Here is a 19395-nt window from a genome sequence, read left to right on the forward strand (position 1 = left end):
AAGTCAATTAATATTTTTGAGATCTATCTAATAGCCCTAGATAGCCCCTGGTGACAATCTGCAAAGATACCACCTATAAAAATCTTATTTGTTTCTGTTTGTTTTCTGTTTTATAGTTACAAAATTGCATTCTCTAGCTAGAGAATAACTTGTTAGACTTTTATTTGGGCTTACATTAAATTTTATTGGTTTTATTAAAACTTGGGTTGATTGGATAGTTCTTTGCTGTGTTAGCCCATGTTGTTGGTGATCAATTGTTAATGGGCTTAGCATCTGTGTGTAAAGTCTAGGTGAAGCAGAAGTGTGGGCTTTTCTAGTTGACTGAAGCCTTTGATGAGCAGGCCCAGCCCAACTAGGGTTTTGTAGCTAAGTCCCCTCCCTAACTCTATAAATACATATTGTCTCATCACAATTGTATACCTTTTGATAATCAGATAAATAAACTGCATCTGATTTAGAGATCTAGTGAGGAAGACTTAGTTGATAGTATTGCACTATCAAATTGGAGTAACTGCTGTGGATCAAACAGAGATAATTGCTATGGATCAATCAGGTACACATACCTAATTATTATATATTACTATTGTGTTCTATGTTATATACAAATAGATCTTGGGTATATTATTAATTTTTCCAACATGTGGTATCAGATTGCCTATTGTATATGATTTAGAACCTATAATTTTTATAACAATTAATATGTATATGTTACTTTTTTTTTTTCAATTACATATTAATTTCGTTATTATTTTATGTTGAATTTTTTATTTTTCGATCTTAAAAGTTTAGGGGTTTTATTCCTCATTAAATTCTCTTTCTTTTGATATATTACTTGCATAAAATCATTGAGTAAATTAGGAGAATTTTAAGATTAAACTTTTAGGGTTTATATATTTTCTTTATGAAATTAATTTTGTGTTTTTCAATTCTATTGATTATAATCTGAAATTAATTGTACATATCTCATCAATTGATTTAAAATGTTTCTAAAAGTTTAATTTCCGAATTGGATCAAATTTTCGGGTTACTTTGCTTCTTTAGTTTTTGGATTAGTTTTAATTTAGATCTACTTAAGTTTATGTGTTGTTGCATGAAATTAATACCATAGATCTATTAGAAATCGTAAACCAATCAAAATCCCTCTTTTTCCCGTCCGTTTCGTCACTTTTTTGGCCGGAATTTCGTCCCGACCCGCTCGGGTCTGAACCGGGTCGCACAAAACCCATTTTTTCAGCCATGGAGGTTGCTGGAGGTTGAAAACAACCTGCTGGGACGAAGCCCACTCGCGGCTGCCGGAGAGTGAGAGAGAGTGAGGTAGTTTCGTGACTCCGTTTTCGACGATTCTTTTTTTCAACATTATTAGAATTTGATTTCTGAATTTTTGGTGATTTTTAATTAATTTTTTGACGCCATTTAATAATTATTATTATTTTAATGATAATTATGCAGTTAAAAAAATTATTAAAAATATTTTTTGATGATTTTTCGAAATCTGTCGATCATAGAAAATTTTTTGGGTTTCTTCTCGTTCCGTATGACATACTCACTCTCTTATTTGATTTATCTTGACTATGTAGTCTCCACCAATTTTCTTATATTCACATCTTTTGATTATTTGTTGTTCTAAAGTTATAAAACTCGGTTGTTTGATACAAAAATAATGTGTTATGGTGGACACTTTATTTTTTGATTATCAATATAATAAAAGCAATTATATATCTCTTTTGGAAATTTGGTTGAAAATTATTAATTTTCAATGATTGTTTTATCACCAAATTTCACATGTTGAAGAAAATATTATATCTTTTGGTTGACTATATGTGTAATTACTTGCCCAAAGGTAGTATTTACATATATTAGTTCACATTCCATGAAGTGAGTTAATATTAAATGTATATATTTTAATTATTTGCCCAAAGGTAATAATTTAAATATATAAATTTATTATTAGTTTTTTGCTTGAATTAATACATATTTTTAAGAATTTTATTTGCCCAAAGGTAATAAAATTCTTAAATGATATGTATTTTTTCTTTGTTGTTAACTTCATGAAGGTAGATCATGTGTGTGTTATATTCTCACCCCAAAGGGGAGTTTATAATGACCAGTTGACTCTACAATATTTTCTAATGCATCGCTCATATTGCTTATTCAAGTTTTATTTATTTTATTTTATTTTTTTGGATTTTTCGGTCTCCTTTCTACGAACAACAATACCGTTTTCATCTGAATTCTGAATGCTTCAACTTTAAGACATGGAAACGAGATGTAAAAATTACTTTAGGCATAATAGATTTGGACATATGCCTTCGAGAAGAAAAATCTGCTGATCTTATTCTAATATTAGAATTGTTGCCCAAAAATTCTTCATGCACATTGGAAAAATTCAAATCATCTTAGTTTCATTGCTATGAACCGTTTAATTCCTGAACATCTTTTGATGGTTTGCCAAACACCTCAAATACTAATGAGTTTTTCAAAGTAGTAGAAAAACTATTTCACACTAGTGAAATCGCTAAAGCTGGACATCTTATGGATGAAATGGCAACCATTAAGTATGAAAAATAAAAGGAGTGCGAGATTTTATTCTGAAATTGGTGAATGTTCAGTCCAAGTTGAAAGATCATAATATTCCTCTTCCTGACTCTTTCATTATTCATCGAGCTCTTCATGCACTTCCTGCCTCTTTCAGTCTTATCAAGACAGCCTACAACACTTATAATAAAACATGGAGTTTTAGTGATCTAATTTCTCAGTGTGTAGCTGAAACAAGCAAGCTAACAAAATGAAAAGAATGAGTCTTCTCACTTTGTTTCTCAACTCAAGCCCAACAAAGGATAAAGAAAATATGAAGAGAAACAACAACAACCAGAGGCTAAGGGATTTCAAGAAGCCAAGTGAGAGGGAGTCAATGCTTACAGTGGACACTTATATTGGAGTTGACGTTATTTATGTTGGCACATTAATTCTTGAATTACAGTTTAGTGTTCAGATTGTTTTGAACAGTACTTTATTAATTCCTACTTTTAAAGTAATTCAGTTTCGCTTCCGCCTTTTAGTTAAACAATGATTTTCTTTTCGTTTTACCAATTATAGTGTTAACATTATGTTTGACTCCGAATAATTGGAAACTGTTTTTACTCTGATATTCTTTTCAAATTATCATTGACTTCCTTAGCTTCCTTTTTCAATGCTGTGAATATTGTGGGTAAGAAATATCTTATATTAAGATAACATCCTTATAATTATGGCAAGGTAGATCGGGTCATATTTCTAAAGAAAGAATTGATCGATTCCTTCTAGCTAAAATTCTTCCTCCTGTTGATGTTTCTGGTTGGAATACTTGTGCTGATTTTACTTGTGAAAAATTGACTAAAATAAGAAAGCAGACTGCTATCTATAGTCACTCTTTATAAGAGATTATCCACAATGACATCAGTGGACCTTATTCCACCACGTTGTGTAGAAACAAGTATTTTATAACTTTTATCGATATTTTTTTCTTCTTTCTTCTTCTGGTCTCACCTACCTGATCAAAGACAATCCAACGCTTTTGATAAAGTCAAAATCTTTCGAAATATTCTTGAGAAATAATTGGGCAGAGTCATAAAATTTGTTCATTTTCATCGCGGAGGAGAATATTCTGGTTGTTATAAAGAATCTAAACAACACATGAGGCCTTTTGCTGAATATTTTCCAGAAAATTGTGTAGTTTCTCAATACAATATGTTAGGGTCACTGAGCAAAATGGCGTTGTTGAAAGAGAAATCGCACTCTCATGGATATGGTTAGAAGCATGATGAGTAGATCAAATCTTCCAGAGTTTCTATGAGGTGAAGCACTCATGACTGCAACTTATATTTTAAATCGTGTTCCGAGTAAATCTGTTCCCAGAACCCCTTTTAAGTTGTGGACTGGGCGGAAGCCTAGTCTGAATCATCTTCGTGTATGGGGTTGTCCAGCTGAAGTAAAGATTTATGATCCTAATTTGAAAAAGTTAGATCCGAGAACAAATCGTTGTTATTTCATTAGTTATCCAATGCGCTCAAAAGGCTATCGATTTTACTGTCCTACTCGTGGTACGCGAATTGTTGAATCTCAGACTGCTAAATTTCTAGAATTTGATGTTGCTGACAATATTCCTTCAACATCTCTTGAAATGGGGGAGTCATCTAAAGGAATTTGTATTCCTATGTCTTTTTCAAGAAATGATAATAATAACAGTCTTATTCTTACTCTAGTTGATAACGCTGCCATTGCTTATGAATATATTGCTCCTATTTTCTAAGATGACGAGGGTCATATTATTGATGAGGAACCTATTATTGAAGAAGGTTTTGTTATTGATAAGGGTCATGTTATCGGAGAAATCCAATTGTGGAATATGTCATTCAAAATGATGATCAACAAATAGAGGTTATTCCAAGGGTACCTCCTATATGGAGATCTCAAAGACAAAAGAAGTCAACAAAGTGTCATGATAATTTTGTTTATCTTGGAGAAGGAGAATATGATATTGATCATTTTGTGGATCCTGTCACTTTTAGTGAAGCACTTAATAGTCCACAATCTTCAAAATGGTTAGCAGCTACGGATGATGAAATCGACTCCATGAAGAAAAATGGTGTATGGGAGCTAGTTTTATTACCTGATGGTTTTAAACCAATAGGTTGTAAGTGGATTTTAAAGGCTAAAAGGGATAAAAAGGGACAGATTGAAAGGTTTAAAGCGCATTTAGTGGCTAAAGGCTTTACTCAAAGAGAAGGTATTGATTATACTCAAAATTTTCTCACCTGTTTCCACTAAAGATTCATTCAGAATTATTATGGATTTAGTTGTGCACTCTGATTCAGAGTTGCATCAAATGATTGTTAAAACTGTTGTTCTGAATGGAGAATTGAGTGAGCAAGTCTATATGTCTCAACCTGAAGGCTTCGAGGAAAATGGAAATGACAACTTGGTTTGCAAGTTAAAACGATCCATTTATGGTCTCAAACAGGCATCTCACCAGTGGTACTTGAAGTTTGACAAGGTTGTGACATCGTTTGGTTTCGTAGAGAACAAGTTTGATCAGTGTATTTATATGAAGATCAGTGGGAGTCGTTATATTTTTCTTGTTCTTTATGTAGACGACATTTTACTTGCCAGCAGTGATTTGTCATTACTAAATGAGACCAAAAATTTTCTATCTTCCAATTTTGATATGAAAGATCTTGGAGAGGCATCCTATGTTTTGGGGATTGAGATCCATCGTGACAGGAATCGAAAAGTTCTTGGCTTATCTCAAGAAGCTTACATTAATCGTGTGCTCAAAAGGTTCAACATGGATTCGTGTAAAGCTGGTTTTGTTCCTATTCTGAAAGGGGACAAGTTCACTAAGCAGCAATGTCCTAAGAACGACTTAAAAAGAGAAGCAATGAAGAATATCCCATATGCAAGTGCAGTAGGGAGTTTGATGTATGCTTAGGTTTGCACTAGACCTGATATTGCTTTCATGGTCGATGTTCTTAGGAGATATTTATCTGATCCTGGCCATGATCATTGGGTTGCAGCCAATAAAGTTTTGAGATATTTGCATAGAACGAAGAGTTTTATGCTTGTGTATAAGCATGTCAACAATCTTTAAGTTGTTGGTTATTCGTATTCGTATTTTGGTGGTTATGTAGATGATTTAAAGTCAACTTCTGGCTATATTTTCACTTTTGTTGGTGCTGCTATTTCTTGAAAAAGTGTTAAATAGACTTTAATCGTATCATCTACTATATATGTTGAATTTGTCGTATGTTATGGTGCATCTTTGCAAGCTCTATGGTTAAAGAATTTTTGTTTTTAGAGATACGACTAGTTGATCCTATTTCCTCTCCTATACTAATCTATTGTGATGATAATATTGTTGTTTTTTTTTCAAAGAATAATGAGATTAGTAGTGCTTCTAAATATAAGGAAATAAAGTATCTCACTATTAAAGACTTGGCTAAGAAAGGAGACATTGTGATAGAATATTGAAAGACCAAGTTGATGTTTGCAGATCCTCTAACCAAAGGATTAAGTGCCATATTGTTTGATAAACATGTTTTTGATATAGGCATTTTATAATCTTTTGCTCCTTTGGGTTAGTGGGAGTTTCTTGCTTTATCTTTTGAGATTACATTTATATGTAATTTACTTGTTGATGTTATGAACTACTTTGTGGGCCAATACTTTTTTGATTATTGGATGTTTATGCTTTCAGTTAGGCTTTGTTATATTCTCGAGAATAATTGAATTGAAAGCATGTAGTTCATATCTTGTTGTGATCATTGTATTTTAAGTATATTTACTAAAAGACAATGATATTTTGTTGGCTTAATGTTTTAAGCAAGTTTAGTGACACTTACTTATTTATTAAGTAGTGTATGTTTAATTTCACTGGCTTATTTATTAAGCATCACGGTATCAGTGAAATTGAGGACTGATAAGGATATTATGTTATTTAAATTGATCACATGTTGAACATAAATCCTTACCACACTACTAGACTTATTGACCATGTCGATTTAATACTTTGGTATTTGTGATTATGAATGTCTTTTGTTGAGTTAAAAACAATATGACTGTCATAGTTCATTATCAAAGGTTAAATTGGACCGGTATGTTGAGATGCTATCAGAGAACTATCATTTTTAAAGTGGCCACAAATGTTTTCCTGTTGTTCAACCCATGAGTCGTTTTCAAACAAAATTATTTTAATATAATATATATATATGTATTAAAATTAATGTAGCCCAAGTGGGAGAATGTTAGACTTTTATTTGGGCTTACATTAAATTTTATTGGTTTTATTAAAACTTGGGTTGATTGGATAGTTCTTTGCTGTGTTAGCCCATGTTGTTGGTGATCAATTGTTAATGGGCTTAGCATCTGTGTGTAAAGTCTAGGTGAAGCAGAAGTGTGGGCTTTTCTAGTTGACTGAAGCCTTTGATGAGCAGGCCCAGCCCAACTAGGGTTTTGTAGCTAAGTCCCCTCCCTAACTCTATAAATACATATTGTCTCATCACAATTGTATACCTTTTGATAATCATATTGTAATCATGTAATTGACATGAAATGTGATATTCTTATTTAATTGGAGAAGTATGGCATTCATGATTTATGTGTGAACGATCATATTTGTACCCATATACACTTTCAATAATTTTTTCAGCATTTTCTCCTTTAATTAATATAGGTCATGAAAAGATTTTCCATCTTTAACTCTATGTTTGAAAATTGAATTTTAGTGTTAAAAAAAAGTGAGAAAAATATAAGAAAAGAAAAATAAAAAAAAAAATAAAAGAATAAATTCTCATTAATTAGTACGAAAAAAATTACATGAAAAATCACTTGAATCAACAAGATTTTCCATAACAAATATAAAATATAAATTCTTTTTTTTTTTATTCTTAACATTTTTAATTTTTTACATTTTCTTTATCTTTTTATTTCTTCACTTAAATCCAACTTTCAAAAATAACCAAAAAAAAAAAAAATGTTTTCATTCACTTTTTGCTGTGTGGAGTTTTTCATCATTTGTTTAGGTTTAGTTGAACGTTTGCTTTTAATCTTAGATTTGTTAGTTTTATTAGTTTTTTTTTCCTGGAAAATGTTATTAGCTGAACAGTAATTTTAAATGTTTGTGTACTTATATAAGTGTAATGATTAATTATTTGGTATATCTATTATTATTTTTTAACTTTTTTTTTTCAAATTTATATTTTGAGTTGTTCAAGTAATTTTTATGTGAACTTTAATTGCGATTTAAGTTGTTCCCTTAATGTATGTGAGTTTTTTTTTTTTTTTTGTTATTCACCATTATCTTAATTAATTTTTCAAAAAAAAAAACAAAAATCATAATAATAATCTCTAAGTATAGTTTATTATTCACCATTATCTTAATTAATTTAAAAAAAAAAAAAAAAATCATCCTTGTTCAAGTTAAACTCGCATTCAAATGAATAAAACGTATTTATTTCTAATGATTAATATAAAATTAAATTAGGGTCGATAATTTATCTTTTTTTTTTCTAAAGACATAATTACGTTAATTTTAAATTAAGTAATTAATAAAAATGATAAGATATATATCTATTTTTAATTGAATATGATAAGTCGTCGGTCAGATATTTAATTTGATTTTTTTTAATAACACTAATATGAATATATACTTTTAATATTGAATTTAAAATATTTTTATCCTAATGCATATATTATATATACTAGGTAGGAGTTACGTGCCGAGGCACGTAAAGATTAGTTTTAGGTAAAGTTTAGTTATTTTTTTTTATTTCTTCTTATTTAGATTGTATGTAAAGGTATGATCATACGAATAATTTGTTTTATCAAATTAATATTTGTGCTATTATAATTGGTTGGTAAAATATAATTAGGTATATAATAATCTAGCTCAAATGTAAGTTCTCGTAGAAACAAATTGGCACCCATAAGTAAAAAAAAAACAATTAACATTTTCATTCTTTTTTGTTTACCCAACAACTCTTTATCCAAAACACAAAAAAATACAGAATTCAAGAAATTCAAGCATTTAACTTTCTTCCCAGATTTCAACAGGCTCATTTCTAATATGCATTATTGACACCAAGAAACATGGTAGCAGCATAGAGAGCTCCCATAACCATAAACAAGTCTTGGGTTGATTCCCTACACACAAATTAATTGTATGTTGAACAGTTCATTCAAAAAAAAATTATATGTTGAACAGTTTAATATCTTTGTAACTACAATAACATAGAAAACAGTAATGTTGAAACGGATGACATAATTATACTATTGTGTAGTGTTCTCTTCTCATATTAAAGATCAAATACGGTTACTTTTGAATTAATACCTGAAATTTAAGAGATTATATAGCACACAGCTTATGAAAATACTGAAATTGATGTCACAGATATAATAATACCCGATCAGCGAATAAGCTCTCTTTCTTATTTGTCTTGAACAAAGCCAGTTGAAACTCTTCCTACAACACAGGTGTAAAGCGAACGAGTTAAAGACTACTTAATCTTAATCACTTTTTAAACCACAAAGGAAGATAACAAACCTTGTTAATTAATCCATCATCGATCACAGCACTGCTGATCTTCTTAAAAAGTTCATAAAGCGCTTCAATTTCGCTTACACTGACTGCATTCAATAGACATAATTTTCCATTGTCAATAGTTAGAAACAGTGCAAATAATTTCCAATGATTCCATACTTTAAATTCTTTCTTTCTACATTCAATAAGCAAAGAATATTCATTGATTACTCCTACTTTATACTCTCTCTCTCTTACTTTAGATTCTCACTGTGGAAAAAGGCAAACAATTTGCAATGATTCCTACTTTTTTTCAACAAAAAAGAAAAAGAGGCTCCTCACCTAACCCAAACATTATTTAGGTACTTAAAAAAATAGTCAAACCTCAAAACTTGTTGGAGCAAACCACACAAGATTGAACATTTGAGCTACCCTTCTTGGGTTTTAAACGATTCCTACTTTAAATTATGATAATTTGACAAGTAGATTGAATTATTCAGCAAAAGCAATATAATATATGAAAATTTTCACTAATCTATTTTGGTTGAGAATTCAGAATCATACACACAGTCTCCCCTGCAAGAACAGCGGGGTCGTCTAGCCCTCTCGATTGGTTATACAAGTCGAGATCAAAGCATCGCAATAGGGAAGCAAATAAATGCTTAAACCCATCTATGCACTGCAACATGATATTTTCTCTAAATCAAAACACTCCATATCTGTTCAAAGAAACCGATAAAACATGTGTGAGAAATTCATAAATGTCTTGAATTCGATCGATACTACCTTCAAAGTAATGAAAGAGCACAATGAATGAACAAACCTGTTAACCATTTCCTACTTCTGATATTAAGCTCAACTACAAAAAGATTCTTCGAATTTTCGACCACCAAATATTTTATTTATTTGTCCCTGGAATTAACACAATATGATAAAAGTGTTCAATGTTGAAACAACTTAAACATGTAAATGAGTAAATTTGAGTCCTAAAAGATTGAACTATCATATCATTACTCATAAAATAAGAAATTTTTAGAATCAAATTATTTTCATGTGAAGTATCAAGATTGTACTCCTCTATATGAACTAAATTGTTAGAACAATGTTAAAGAAGTAAAAGTTGGAATCAACACAGTGTTCAATGTTGAAAGAACTTAAATATGAAAAAGAGTAAATTTGAGTCCTAAAAAGATTGAACTATCATTACTCTTATGAAATAAGAATTGTTTTAGAGTCAATTATTTTCAAGTAAAGTATCAATGTTAAAGATATAAACCAAGCATATTATTAGAACAATGTTAAAGAGAGTAAATTTGGGTCCTAAAAGATTGAACTATCTTCATATATATCATATGAACCAACCAGATTGTTATAACAATGTTAAAGAAGAAAATTTTGAAGCTTTGTTACAAGCTACCATGTTAACTAAAAAATTCCACCATTTAAATTTTGAAGCAAAACTTCAAAAGATTCAAACTTCCACATACCCAGAAAGCTTAAATTGCAGTTCATAAAGAAAAAATCAGATATTATAAACACAAACAGAAGAACAAAAATCGAAGAAACCTATTTCATACAATTAAAGAAGAAATCCCAAACCTATACACAAGAATTACCCATAACCAAGAATTCACCAATTTTTCAAATCTGAATAAATGGAACAAAACCAGATCCAAGATCCCAATAAAGAAAGCCAAAATCCCATTACGAAAGTACAAAACTTGAAAGCAGACAAACGATCCAATAGTGCAAAAGGAAAATTCCCAGAAAAAGAGTTGAAAAGAAAACCCCCAAAAATGGGTTATCAAAATATTGGAAAGATCATAATGAAAAGAAGAAAAAGGAACTCACTTTTTTGTTTAATGCGTTTGGCTTGAGAGAACAAAAAAGCAAGTGAGTAGAGAGAGTTGAGTCGAGCGTAGCATTAAATTTTCTCTTCTCGTTTCATAAGAAGAAGCTGTTCATCAAAATTAGTTAGACACTGAACAAAAAAAAAAATAAACTTAATAGCATTTTGTATTCTACTAAGAAAGTTAACCAACCTCATCAAATGCCTCAAATATATCAATGCTTGGTTGATGTATGGTACAAACTACAGTCCTTCCCGTATCAACAGTATTGCGTACAGTCCTCATCACAATGGCTGCTGCTCGTGAATATCAAGCAATTACTAACTCTGGCAGATGAAAACCAAAGTATTGAAGGAAAAAAAAATACACAATGTGTAAGTTTTTACTGTAAATTGCTATAACCTCATCAGAAAAGAGAAACATGTTACCTTTTGCCGATATTGTACCCCCAGTAACACAGCTAGCAACAACTGTATTTGTTGTGTCATGCTTTGCTCGCGCCTAGATAGCTCTAATATCCAAAAGCTTCAAAATACAAAGTCTGCCTCCAATCGAGAAAAGCAAAGAGTAAACTGAAGGAAGGAACTGTAACACAATAAAATTCTAATTGGGGTCTCTACTCGATTAAAGCGAACTTATCAATTTCCCTAGGAATCATCGAAGGGAAAGAAAGTTCAAACCAAGTAAAGAAACAAAAATAAAAAACCCAATCAAGTCTTTACCAAACCCACAACCGACCCAGAGAGAGAGAGAGATTCGTCACCGAAACCACAAATACTAAAAACAACCTGATTCGAGGAAAAACCCAAAGAGAGGAATCTGCGAAAGAAGAGGAGGAACAAGGTGAATGGGTTTATGAGGAGGAGGCTGTGGCGGCCATTTCTGGGTCGCGAAAGAGAGGGATTGAGAAGGTTTAGCTTGTGTTTGTTGGGGTTTGGGGGTTTGTAGAGAGACAGAAGACTCTCTCGTGTAATGAAATGGAAGCCCTAATTTGAAGAATGCTATCCCCAAATCCAATTCAGGGATGAATCGTGTGGCTCGCACGTGCGGTAGGGACGAATTTAACAGAATATTGATTTTTTTGGGGTTAAATTTAACAGAATATTCTTTTATTTGTAAAGAATATTCTGTTAAACCAAGAATTGCCGTTACATAGGCACTTTTAATATATAAAGATATATATATATATCTATTTTTTAGTTGAATAAGCTAAGTCGTGAGACATTTGAAAATTTAAATATATATATAAATCGATCTATATTCCTAATATGATTTGGATGAACAATTAATTTCCTATAAATAGAATAGCATATTACCGGTTTAATTCATAATAATTCATTAATGATCAGTAGTCATTAAAAATAAATATAATTAAGTTGAAGTGATCGAATCAATTAATAAGAATGGGTGGTGGTGCAATTATTGATAGTAATAATGGGAAAGAATATCCTGGAAAACTGACATGGAGAGTTGTATGGAGTTGCACGGTTGCTGCATCAGGAGGTTTAATATTTGGTTATGATCTTGGAATTTCAGGTGGAGTCACCTCCATGGATTCATTCTTAAACCAATTCTTTCCATCCGTGTATGCAAAACAAAATTCAATGACAATCTCAGATGATCAATATTGTAAATTCGACAGCCAACTCCTAACACTCTTCACATCATCACTATACGTAGCTGCTTTGGTATCTTCCATTGGAGCCTCCAAAATAACTAGACTTTTGGGAAGAAGAGTCACTATGCTTTGGGGTGGAATTCTCTTTCTTATTGGAGCAATTCTCAATGCATCTGCCCAAAACATTTGGATGCTCATTCTTGGAAGACTCTTCTTGGGATTTGGCATTGGCTGTGCTAATCAGTCTGTCCCAATTTATGTCTCTGAGATGGCTCCATACAAGTACCGTGGAGCTCTCAACATGCTATTCCAGCTTACCATCACCATTGGAATATTGGTAGCCAATTTGTTAAACTACTTCTTTGCCAAGATCGAAGGCGGTTGGGGTTGGCGCCTCAGCTTAGGCGGAGCTGCAGTGCCTGCTCTGCTAATCATAGCTGGAAGCTTAACCCTTCCTGACACTCCTAACTCCTTGATTGAGCGTGGAAAACAGGACGAGGCTAAGGACCAGCTCACCAAAATCAGAGGAGTGGCCAATGTAGAGGAAGAGTTTAATGACTTAGTCAGTGCAAGTGAAGCTTCAAAGGAAGTGAAACACCCTTGGAGAACTCTTTTGCAAAAGAAGTACAGACCCCAATTAGCATTTGCAATTGCAATCCCAGCTTTTCAACAACTTACGGGAATGAATGTGATCACATTCTACGCCCCTGTTTTATTTAAGACCATTGGGTTTGGAAGCAGCGCCTCGCTCATGTCAGCGGTCATCACGGGCGTAGTCAACACACTCGCCACCTTCGTCTCGATCCTAACCGTCGATAAGTTTGGGAGAAGGACTCTGTTCTTGGAAGGGGGAGTTCAGATGTTCCTTTGCCAAGTTATCATTACAATTGGTATAGCATTGAAGTTTGGTGTGAGCGGCAACCCGGGTGTTCTTCCCAACTGGTATGCATACGGATTGGTGTTCTTTATCTGTGTCTACGTGGCGGGATTCGCTTGGTCGTGGGGTCCGTTAGGCTGGTTAGTTCCGAGTGAAATATTCCCTTTGGAGGTTCGATCAGCGGCTCAGAGTGTTAACGTGTCGGTGAACATGATCTTCACTTTCTGTATTGCTCAAGTGTTCACAGCCATGCTTTGCCACCTTAAGTTTGGTCTGTTCATTTTCTTTGCGGTGTTCGTGGTGATCATGACTGTGTTTATCTACATGTTGCTTCCGGAGACTAAGGGAGTTCCTATTGAAGAAATGTCTATCGTGTGGCGTAGGCATCCGTACTGGCAAAAATATTATGATGATGAGGAACAGAAAGTTGTCCCACCAAACTTGGAGATGGTTTGAGTTGGAAAGTTTTCTTGTTTAGGTTTAGTTTAGTTGAACGTTTGTTTTTAATCTTAGATTTGTTATTAGGTTTTTTCTTTTCTGGGAATTGTTAGTGTTAGGTGAACAGTTATTTTTGTTTAATTAATTTAAAAGTATACTTATATATATAAGTGTAAAGACTAATTTTGTTATTTAATTAGTATATAAATAATCACTGTTGTTTTTTTTTTTTTTGTTGTGTGTGTGTGTGGATATCTCTGTACAAGTTAAATACACACATGCATATTCGGACCTCTCACAAGTCATCTTAAATTATGATCAATAATATCACTCAAAAAGTAATATTTTAATTAATTTGGGACTATATATTCTTATCAGTTAATATAAAACTTAGATGACAATTTTAAGTGAAATTAAAAACTGACTTACAAAGTGGTATTCCCATCAAATTCTTAAGTTCAACTAATAATAAGGTAAGTTAATTTGCATCACGCACGCGTGGTGATCACGTGAATCATGCTGTTTCTCACCCCGTCTTCCTCAAAAGTGGGTACTCTTTTAAGTACATTATCGCACTATTTATTATCAAAAGTGGCTACTCTTTTTTGTACATTAACTAAATTTATTTTCAAATATATTGTACCCAAATTATCCTTACACTTACATAATTAATACATAATTTCAAACATAATAAATTTATGTTCTTTGTAGATGAGTGTATAGGTTTGTGGGAAAATCAGGATAAAATTTTAATTAAAAAAGAATAAAAATTATTGTGAAGTGATAGGAGTAAAATTGGTAAAATAATACTAAAAAAAAGATAAACATAATAGATTTTAAAAAATATATAAAAATTGAAGACATCAAATTAAATATATATATATATATATATATGTAATGTAATTTCCTGCCAATTTGACGTGTTTATTTATTTAAGTGGTTTGTAGTTTTCATATTATTTATCAATATTAAAATATATGACACTCAATATTAATTTACACCAAACAATTAACATAAAATAATTAGTTCTTGTGTGGTTTTCATTATATATATATACACGTTATTAGACACTTTTAAATCTACTATATTATATATTTTCTTCCAAACAGAGGGCATAAAAGTAAATTACATATACAACATATGCATTGCATGATGAAGAGCAACAATAAAGAATATGTTATTACGTATAGTTCTCATGCATTATTAATTACGTATAAAGTTTTTCATATTCTCTATTTTATTGTATATCGTTCTAAGTTTGGTTTTGAATAACAAATAACAAATAATAATTAATAGTGATGAGTGATATTAATTATTATAATATTGGAGTTGAAGGTGATACAACTACTATTCTTAGTATTGATGGAGGAGGAGTTAGAGGGATCATTCCTGGGGTCTTTCTTGATTATCTTGAATCCAAACTCAAGGTACGTAAAACATAATTAACATTAATTAATTTGTCTATATATATACATATATGGGTATGCTCTTAATGGGTATTACCCATGTATGGGTATTTTATTCTTGACCATTGGATCAAATATCTAATGGTTGATATTTATAATCATTAATTAAATATTAAAAAATTAATATTTCCTATTTTGTTATTCTCTATATTCCTAAAATAGATAAAACTATTAATAGAAATAATAAATTTATAAATGGAATTGTTATTTAAAAAAATAAAATACACTAAAAAAAATTAACAAACTATTTTTTTTAATAAAAATCATTTTAAAGATTAAAAAGAAAAAAAGTGTATATTTATTTTTTTATAAAATTTCTTCATACTAGAATTCTAAATTGCATTACTGAAAATAAAAAAAATAATAATTTTAAGCTTTAAACTGTAATACACATAAAATGTATAAGATTTTTTTTTAAACCTAAAATCTTTAATTTTATAATAATTAACAATTATTTATATGTTTTTATTTTTAAAAAAATACTTGAGCTTACCAAATCTATAAGAACAAAACCAGTGAAGAAAATTTTAACAAAAAAAAAAAAGAAGGAAGAAAAAAGTGTTATAAACATTATTGAATAATGACAATTGACAACACAAGAATTTCAGCACAAAAAATTATATTGACCCCTAGACGAGATTATCATCTTCCAATCCTAAAAATATAAATAATGAACAACACCTCATTAGTTATTCTAGGAGAATGATTCATGGTAATATCAAAAAAATCATTGGATGGTAATAATATTTTTCTAACAATGATATCCTAAGTAAGAACTAAGAAGTATTGTAGCGTTTTATTTTTAAGAATATGAATAATATTAAGACAATTGTATTCCACAATCAAGCTCATATTCTTCTAATAAAAAACACATTAATATACATGTAAATGATTTTTAGTTTTACAATAATAAATTATTAATAAATTCATAATTTCATAAAATAATAAAGTAGTAATTTTAATTAATTTTTAAAAATAATTTATAATTTTTTTTCAAATTATTAGTTGTAATTATTATTTCTAATTTTATAAAAAATAAATATATTTTTTTAAAAAAAAAAATAATTTTTAGAAACTTGCCATAAAAAAGTTATTAGATTATTACCTTATTAATTTTTTTTAGTTCTCATCAATGGGTATTACCCATTAAGAAATGTTCCATACATATATATATATATATAGTAGATTTATAATGAATTATATTATAGGAACTGGATGATAACAAGAATGCAAGGATTGCAGACTATTTTGATGTGATGTCAGGAACAAGTACTGGTGGTCTTATTACCACGATGATATCAACACCCAACGATAAGGGTCGTCCTTTATTTGCTGCCAAAGATATTGTCCCTTTCTACAAACAAGAATGCCCCAAAATATTCTCAAACTCATCTACCACCACATTGTAAGTTATAACATATATATATTTAATTGTACACATTTTTAAATATTTTAGTACTCATCATGTTCATCATATGCGTTTACTAGAAGGGATCATTACACAAATTTTTAAAAAAAATCTAAATAATTTAAGGTTGTTCTATAATATTTTTTTGTTTTTAATTTTTTGAATCACAAAAATAAAACTATAATTTTTTTTATATTTTTTTAAAAACACAAATCTTTTGTTTAGCTGTTTTTGTGATTCCATTTTATAAACAAAATTAAAAAAGTGATTCGTAAAATTTATTTAATTTTGTTTTTTATTTTTTATTTACCTGCTGAGGACTAGAAACTGAGATGAGAGAAAGTGGATAGAGGTCTGGCTCGAGGACGATGTTTGGTGTTGGGGTTCGAGTTCGTGGTCTAAGTATAGGGTCCTGGTTTGGGTCTAAGCAAGGTTCAAGTCGGGGTCGGTGTCTGTGGGCCAAGGTTTGATCTGGGCCAAAGGTCGGGATCTAGCTAGGTTTGGGTCCAGGTTCGTGTTGAGGTCAGGGTTTGAGCCACTATTCAGGCTAGGTTTGAGTATGTGTTTGGCTCAGGGTTCGGTACAAGATTTGGGGCTAATCTAGTTAATGTTCGGGCCAAGGATTAGGTTTGAGGTTGGCGTTTAGGCCAAGGGTCAAATTCGAGTCCAAGTTGGGGTTAGGCCAAGTCTGGGTCTAGGTTAGGGGTCGGTGGCCGTGGGCTAGGGGGAGGGGTTCAGGTTTGGGTCCAAGTTAGGGGTCGGGGTCTAGGTTCGAGTCTAAGTTAGGGTCGGGGTCCAAGGTCAAGGTTTGAGCTAGGGTCGAGGTCCGTGTCAGGGCTTGGGGCTTGGGCAGGGGTTGGAAGCTGAGGTCCACGGACTGGAGGACTTGATCCATGGGTTGGGGTCGTCAGGTCGGGGTTCAGGTCTAGGTTCATGTCTAAAGTCGAGGTTGAGTCGGTGGTCGAGGTTTGGGTGTCGAAGCTTAGGCCAAGGCCCAAGCCGGGTGCTGAGGTTTGAGTCAGGGATCGAGGTTGCCCGGGGTCAGGGTCCTAGTTAGGGTCCGTGTTGGATCCAAGTTCATGGGTCAGGTTAGGGTCCGAGATCTGAGGAGGGGGTTCGGGCTGAGAACCGTGGTCCAACCTAGGAGCCATGAGTCGAGGTCTGAGGTTGAGGTCGAGGTCCAATTGCGGAATCAAGGTGCAAAATATTGATGAAAGAGATTAGGAATAGATTATAATTAAAAAAAAATGTTAAATAAATTTATAAGTGAATATCTTTTTTGTTTTTTAAATTTTCAATTTTATTTAAAATTGAAATAATTTTACGAAACATGTATTTTAAAAATATTTTTAAAAAATATTTCATAATGCACATTTATTAAAATCAATATTCAAATAATTTATTGCACATGTTATTAAAATTAAAAACAAGTATATATCCATAGTAAGATGTTTTATTTATTATTATTTATTTACCTTTTTGCTTAATACACAATTGAATAGCAATTTTTTGCATTCTTAATAATTCAAAATAATCTGAAAAATTTTGTGTGAGGTCCAAAAAATACTATATATGTCGATCAACAATTATGAAAAGAAAATACAACAATTTGCAATATATATCCATGTATACACACATATATATAGGCCATAACATTTCATATATACTCACCAAATCTTATATATATATTTTTTTTTTTAATCAGTTATAATAGTTCTTCCTATCCAAACAACAATAATGGCGTTGCTGTGGAAATGCACCTGAAACATTCAGAAAATTCTCATGAAATGAACCTGAAAATTTCAAAGAAGGCTTCTGATGATGACAATAATAATAAAAGTAGTTTAGGGTCACCAACCTATGATGGTAATTACCTTCATGAACTATTAAGAAAAGTTCTTATGGAAAAACGTCTGAGCAATACACTCACAAAAATGGTCATTCTTACATATGATATCTACAAACTCTTGCCTGTGGTCTTCTCCTCTTTTGAGGTTAGATTCTTCACTCTCTCTCTCTCTCCCTCTCTTTATTATTGCTCCAACTTAATTAACTTTACATATTGTAATACTCATATTTGTTAGAAATCAAATTTAAAATACATATATGAATCTTAAACTCATATCAAATTATTGAGATTACTTTATAAATTAATAAAATAAAAAACAGATTCTATGATATTTGATACAAGATGAGATTGTAAGTATATAGTTTTCCGCATATTAATCTTCTCTTTATGAGTTCTTACTCAATTAATGGGAATTAATATATAACGGAGAAGAGTAGTTAAGATTAGTTCATTTAATTATATTACTTATTTAATCCAATTCAAAATATATATTAGCTCAAATAATTAATCTGTAATCATAAATAATATATAGAATTTCACATATATATATATTTGAATATATATTTATAATTATTAGGTTTTTTTTTTGACAATTTAATTATCAAAATATTTTTTAATTAATGTGCATTTTTATTGAGCATTTAAATTATTTTTCGATTTTTCAATAATTTTGCAGGTGAATAATGGGAATGAAGAATTGGATGCTAAACTTGCAGATATTTGCATTAGTACCTCTGCAGCACCAACTTATTTGCCTGCTTATAAGTTCTCTAACAAAAATGTTGAATTTAACATGATTGATGGAGCTATTGCAGCAAATAATCCGGTAAATTAGAG

General features: G+C 31.1%; 3 protein-coding genes across 4 annotated transcripts in view; 2 read left to right on the plus strand and 1 right to left on the minus strand.

Moving 5' to 3' along the window:
- Positions 1-19395, plus strand: part of LOC115696751 (patatin-like protein 1) — a 43632-nt gene that overhangs the window by 11747 nt on the left and 12490 nt on the right. Inside the window, exons 2-5 of one of the 2 annotated variants that reach the window (XM_061119038.1) lie at positions 15026-15262; positions 16510-16706; positions 18415-18703; positions 19235-19384. In XM_061119038.1, the coding sequence (XP_060975021.1) occupies positions 15134-15262; positions 16510-16706; positions 18415-18703; positions 19235-19384 (765 nt within the window). In that variant the 5' untranslated portion in view covers positions 15026-15133. Of the gene's footprint in view, positions 1-14902; positions 15263-16509; positions 16707-18414; positions 18704-19234; positions 19385-19395 lie in introns of both variants that reach the window. The other variant, XM_061119039.1, reaches the window with a different exon arrangement.
- LOC133029099 (calcineurin B-like protein 3) lies at positions 8464-10859 on the minus strand. The gene is made up of 6 exons (XM_061119032.1): positions 10652-10859; positions 9876-9964; positions 9617-9771; positions 9077-9159; positions 8936-8995; positions 8464-8676 (listed from the first exon to the last, which is right to left on the minus strand). The coding sequence occupies exons 3-6, from the start codon at positions 9738-9740 to the stop codon at positions 8605-8607; spliced, it is 339 nt and encodes a 112-aa protein (XP_060975015.1). The 5' UTR covers positions 9741-9771; positions 9876-9964; positions 10652-10859; the 3' UTR covers positions 8464-8604.
- On the plus strand, positions 12181-14054 carry LOC133039916 (sugar carrier protein C-like). The gene has a single exon (XM_061119033.1). It carries the CDS (start codon positions 12306-12308, stop codon positions 13851-13853), a length of 1548 nt encoding a protein of 515 aa, XP_060975016.1. The 5' UTR covers positions 12181-12305; the 3' UTR covers positions 13854-14054.

The sequence above is a fragment of the Cannabis sativa genome, chromosome 7 (assembly GCF_029168945.1).
Source record: "Cannabis sativa cultivar Pink pepper isolate KNU-18-1 chromosome 7, ASM2916894v1, whole genome shotgun sequence".
Taxonomy (NCBI): Eukaryota; Viridiplantae; Streptophyta; class Magnoliopsida; order Rosales; family Cannabaceae; genus Cannabis; species Cannabis sativa.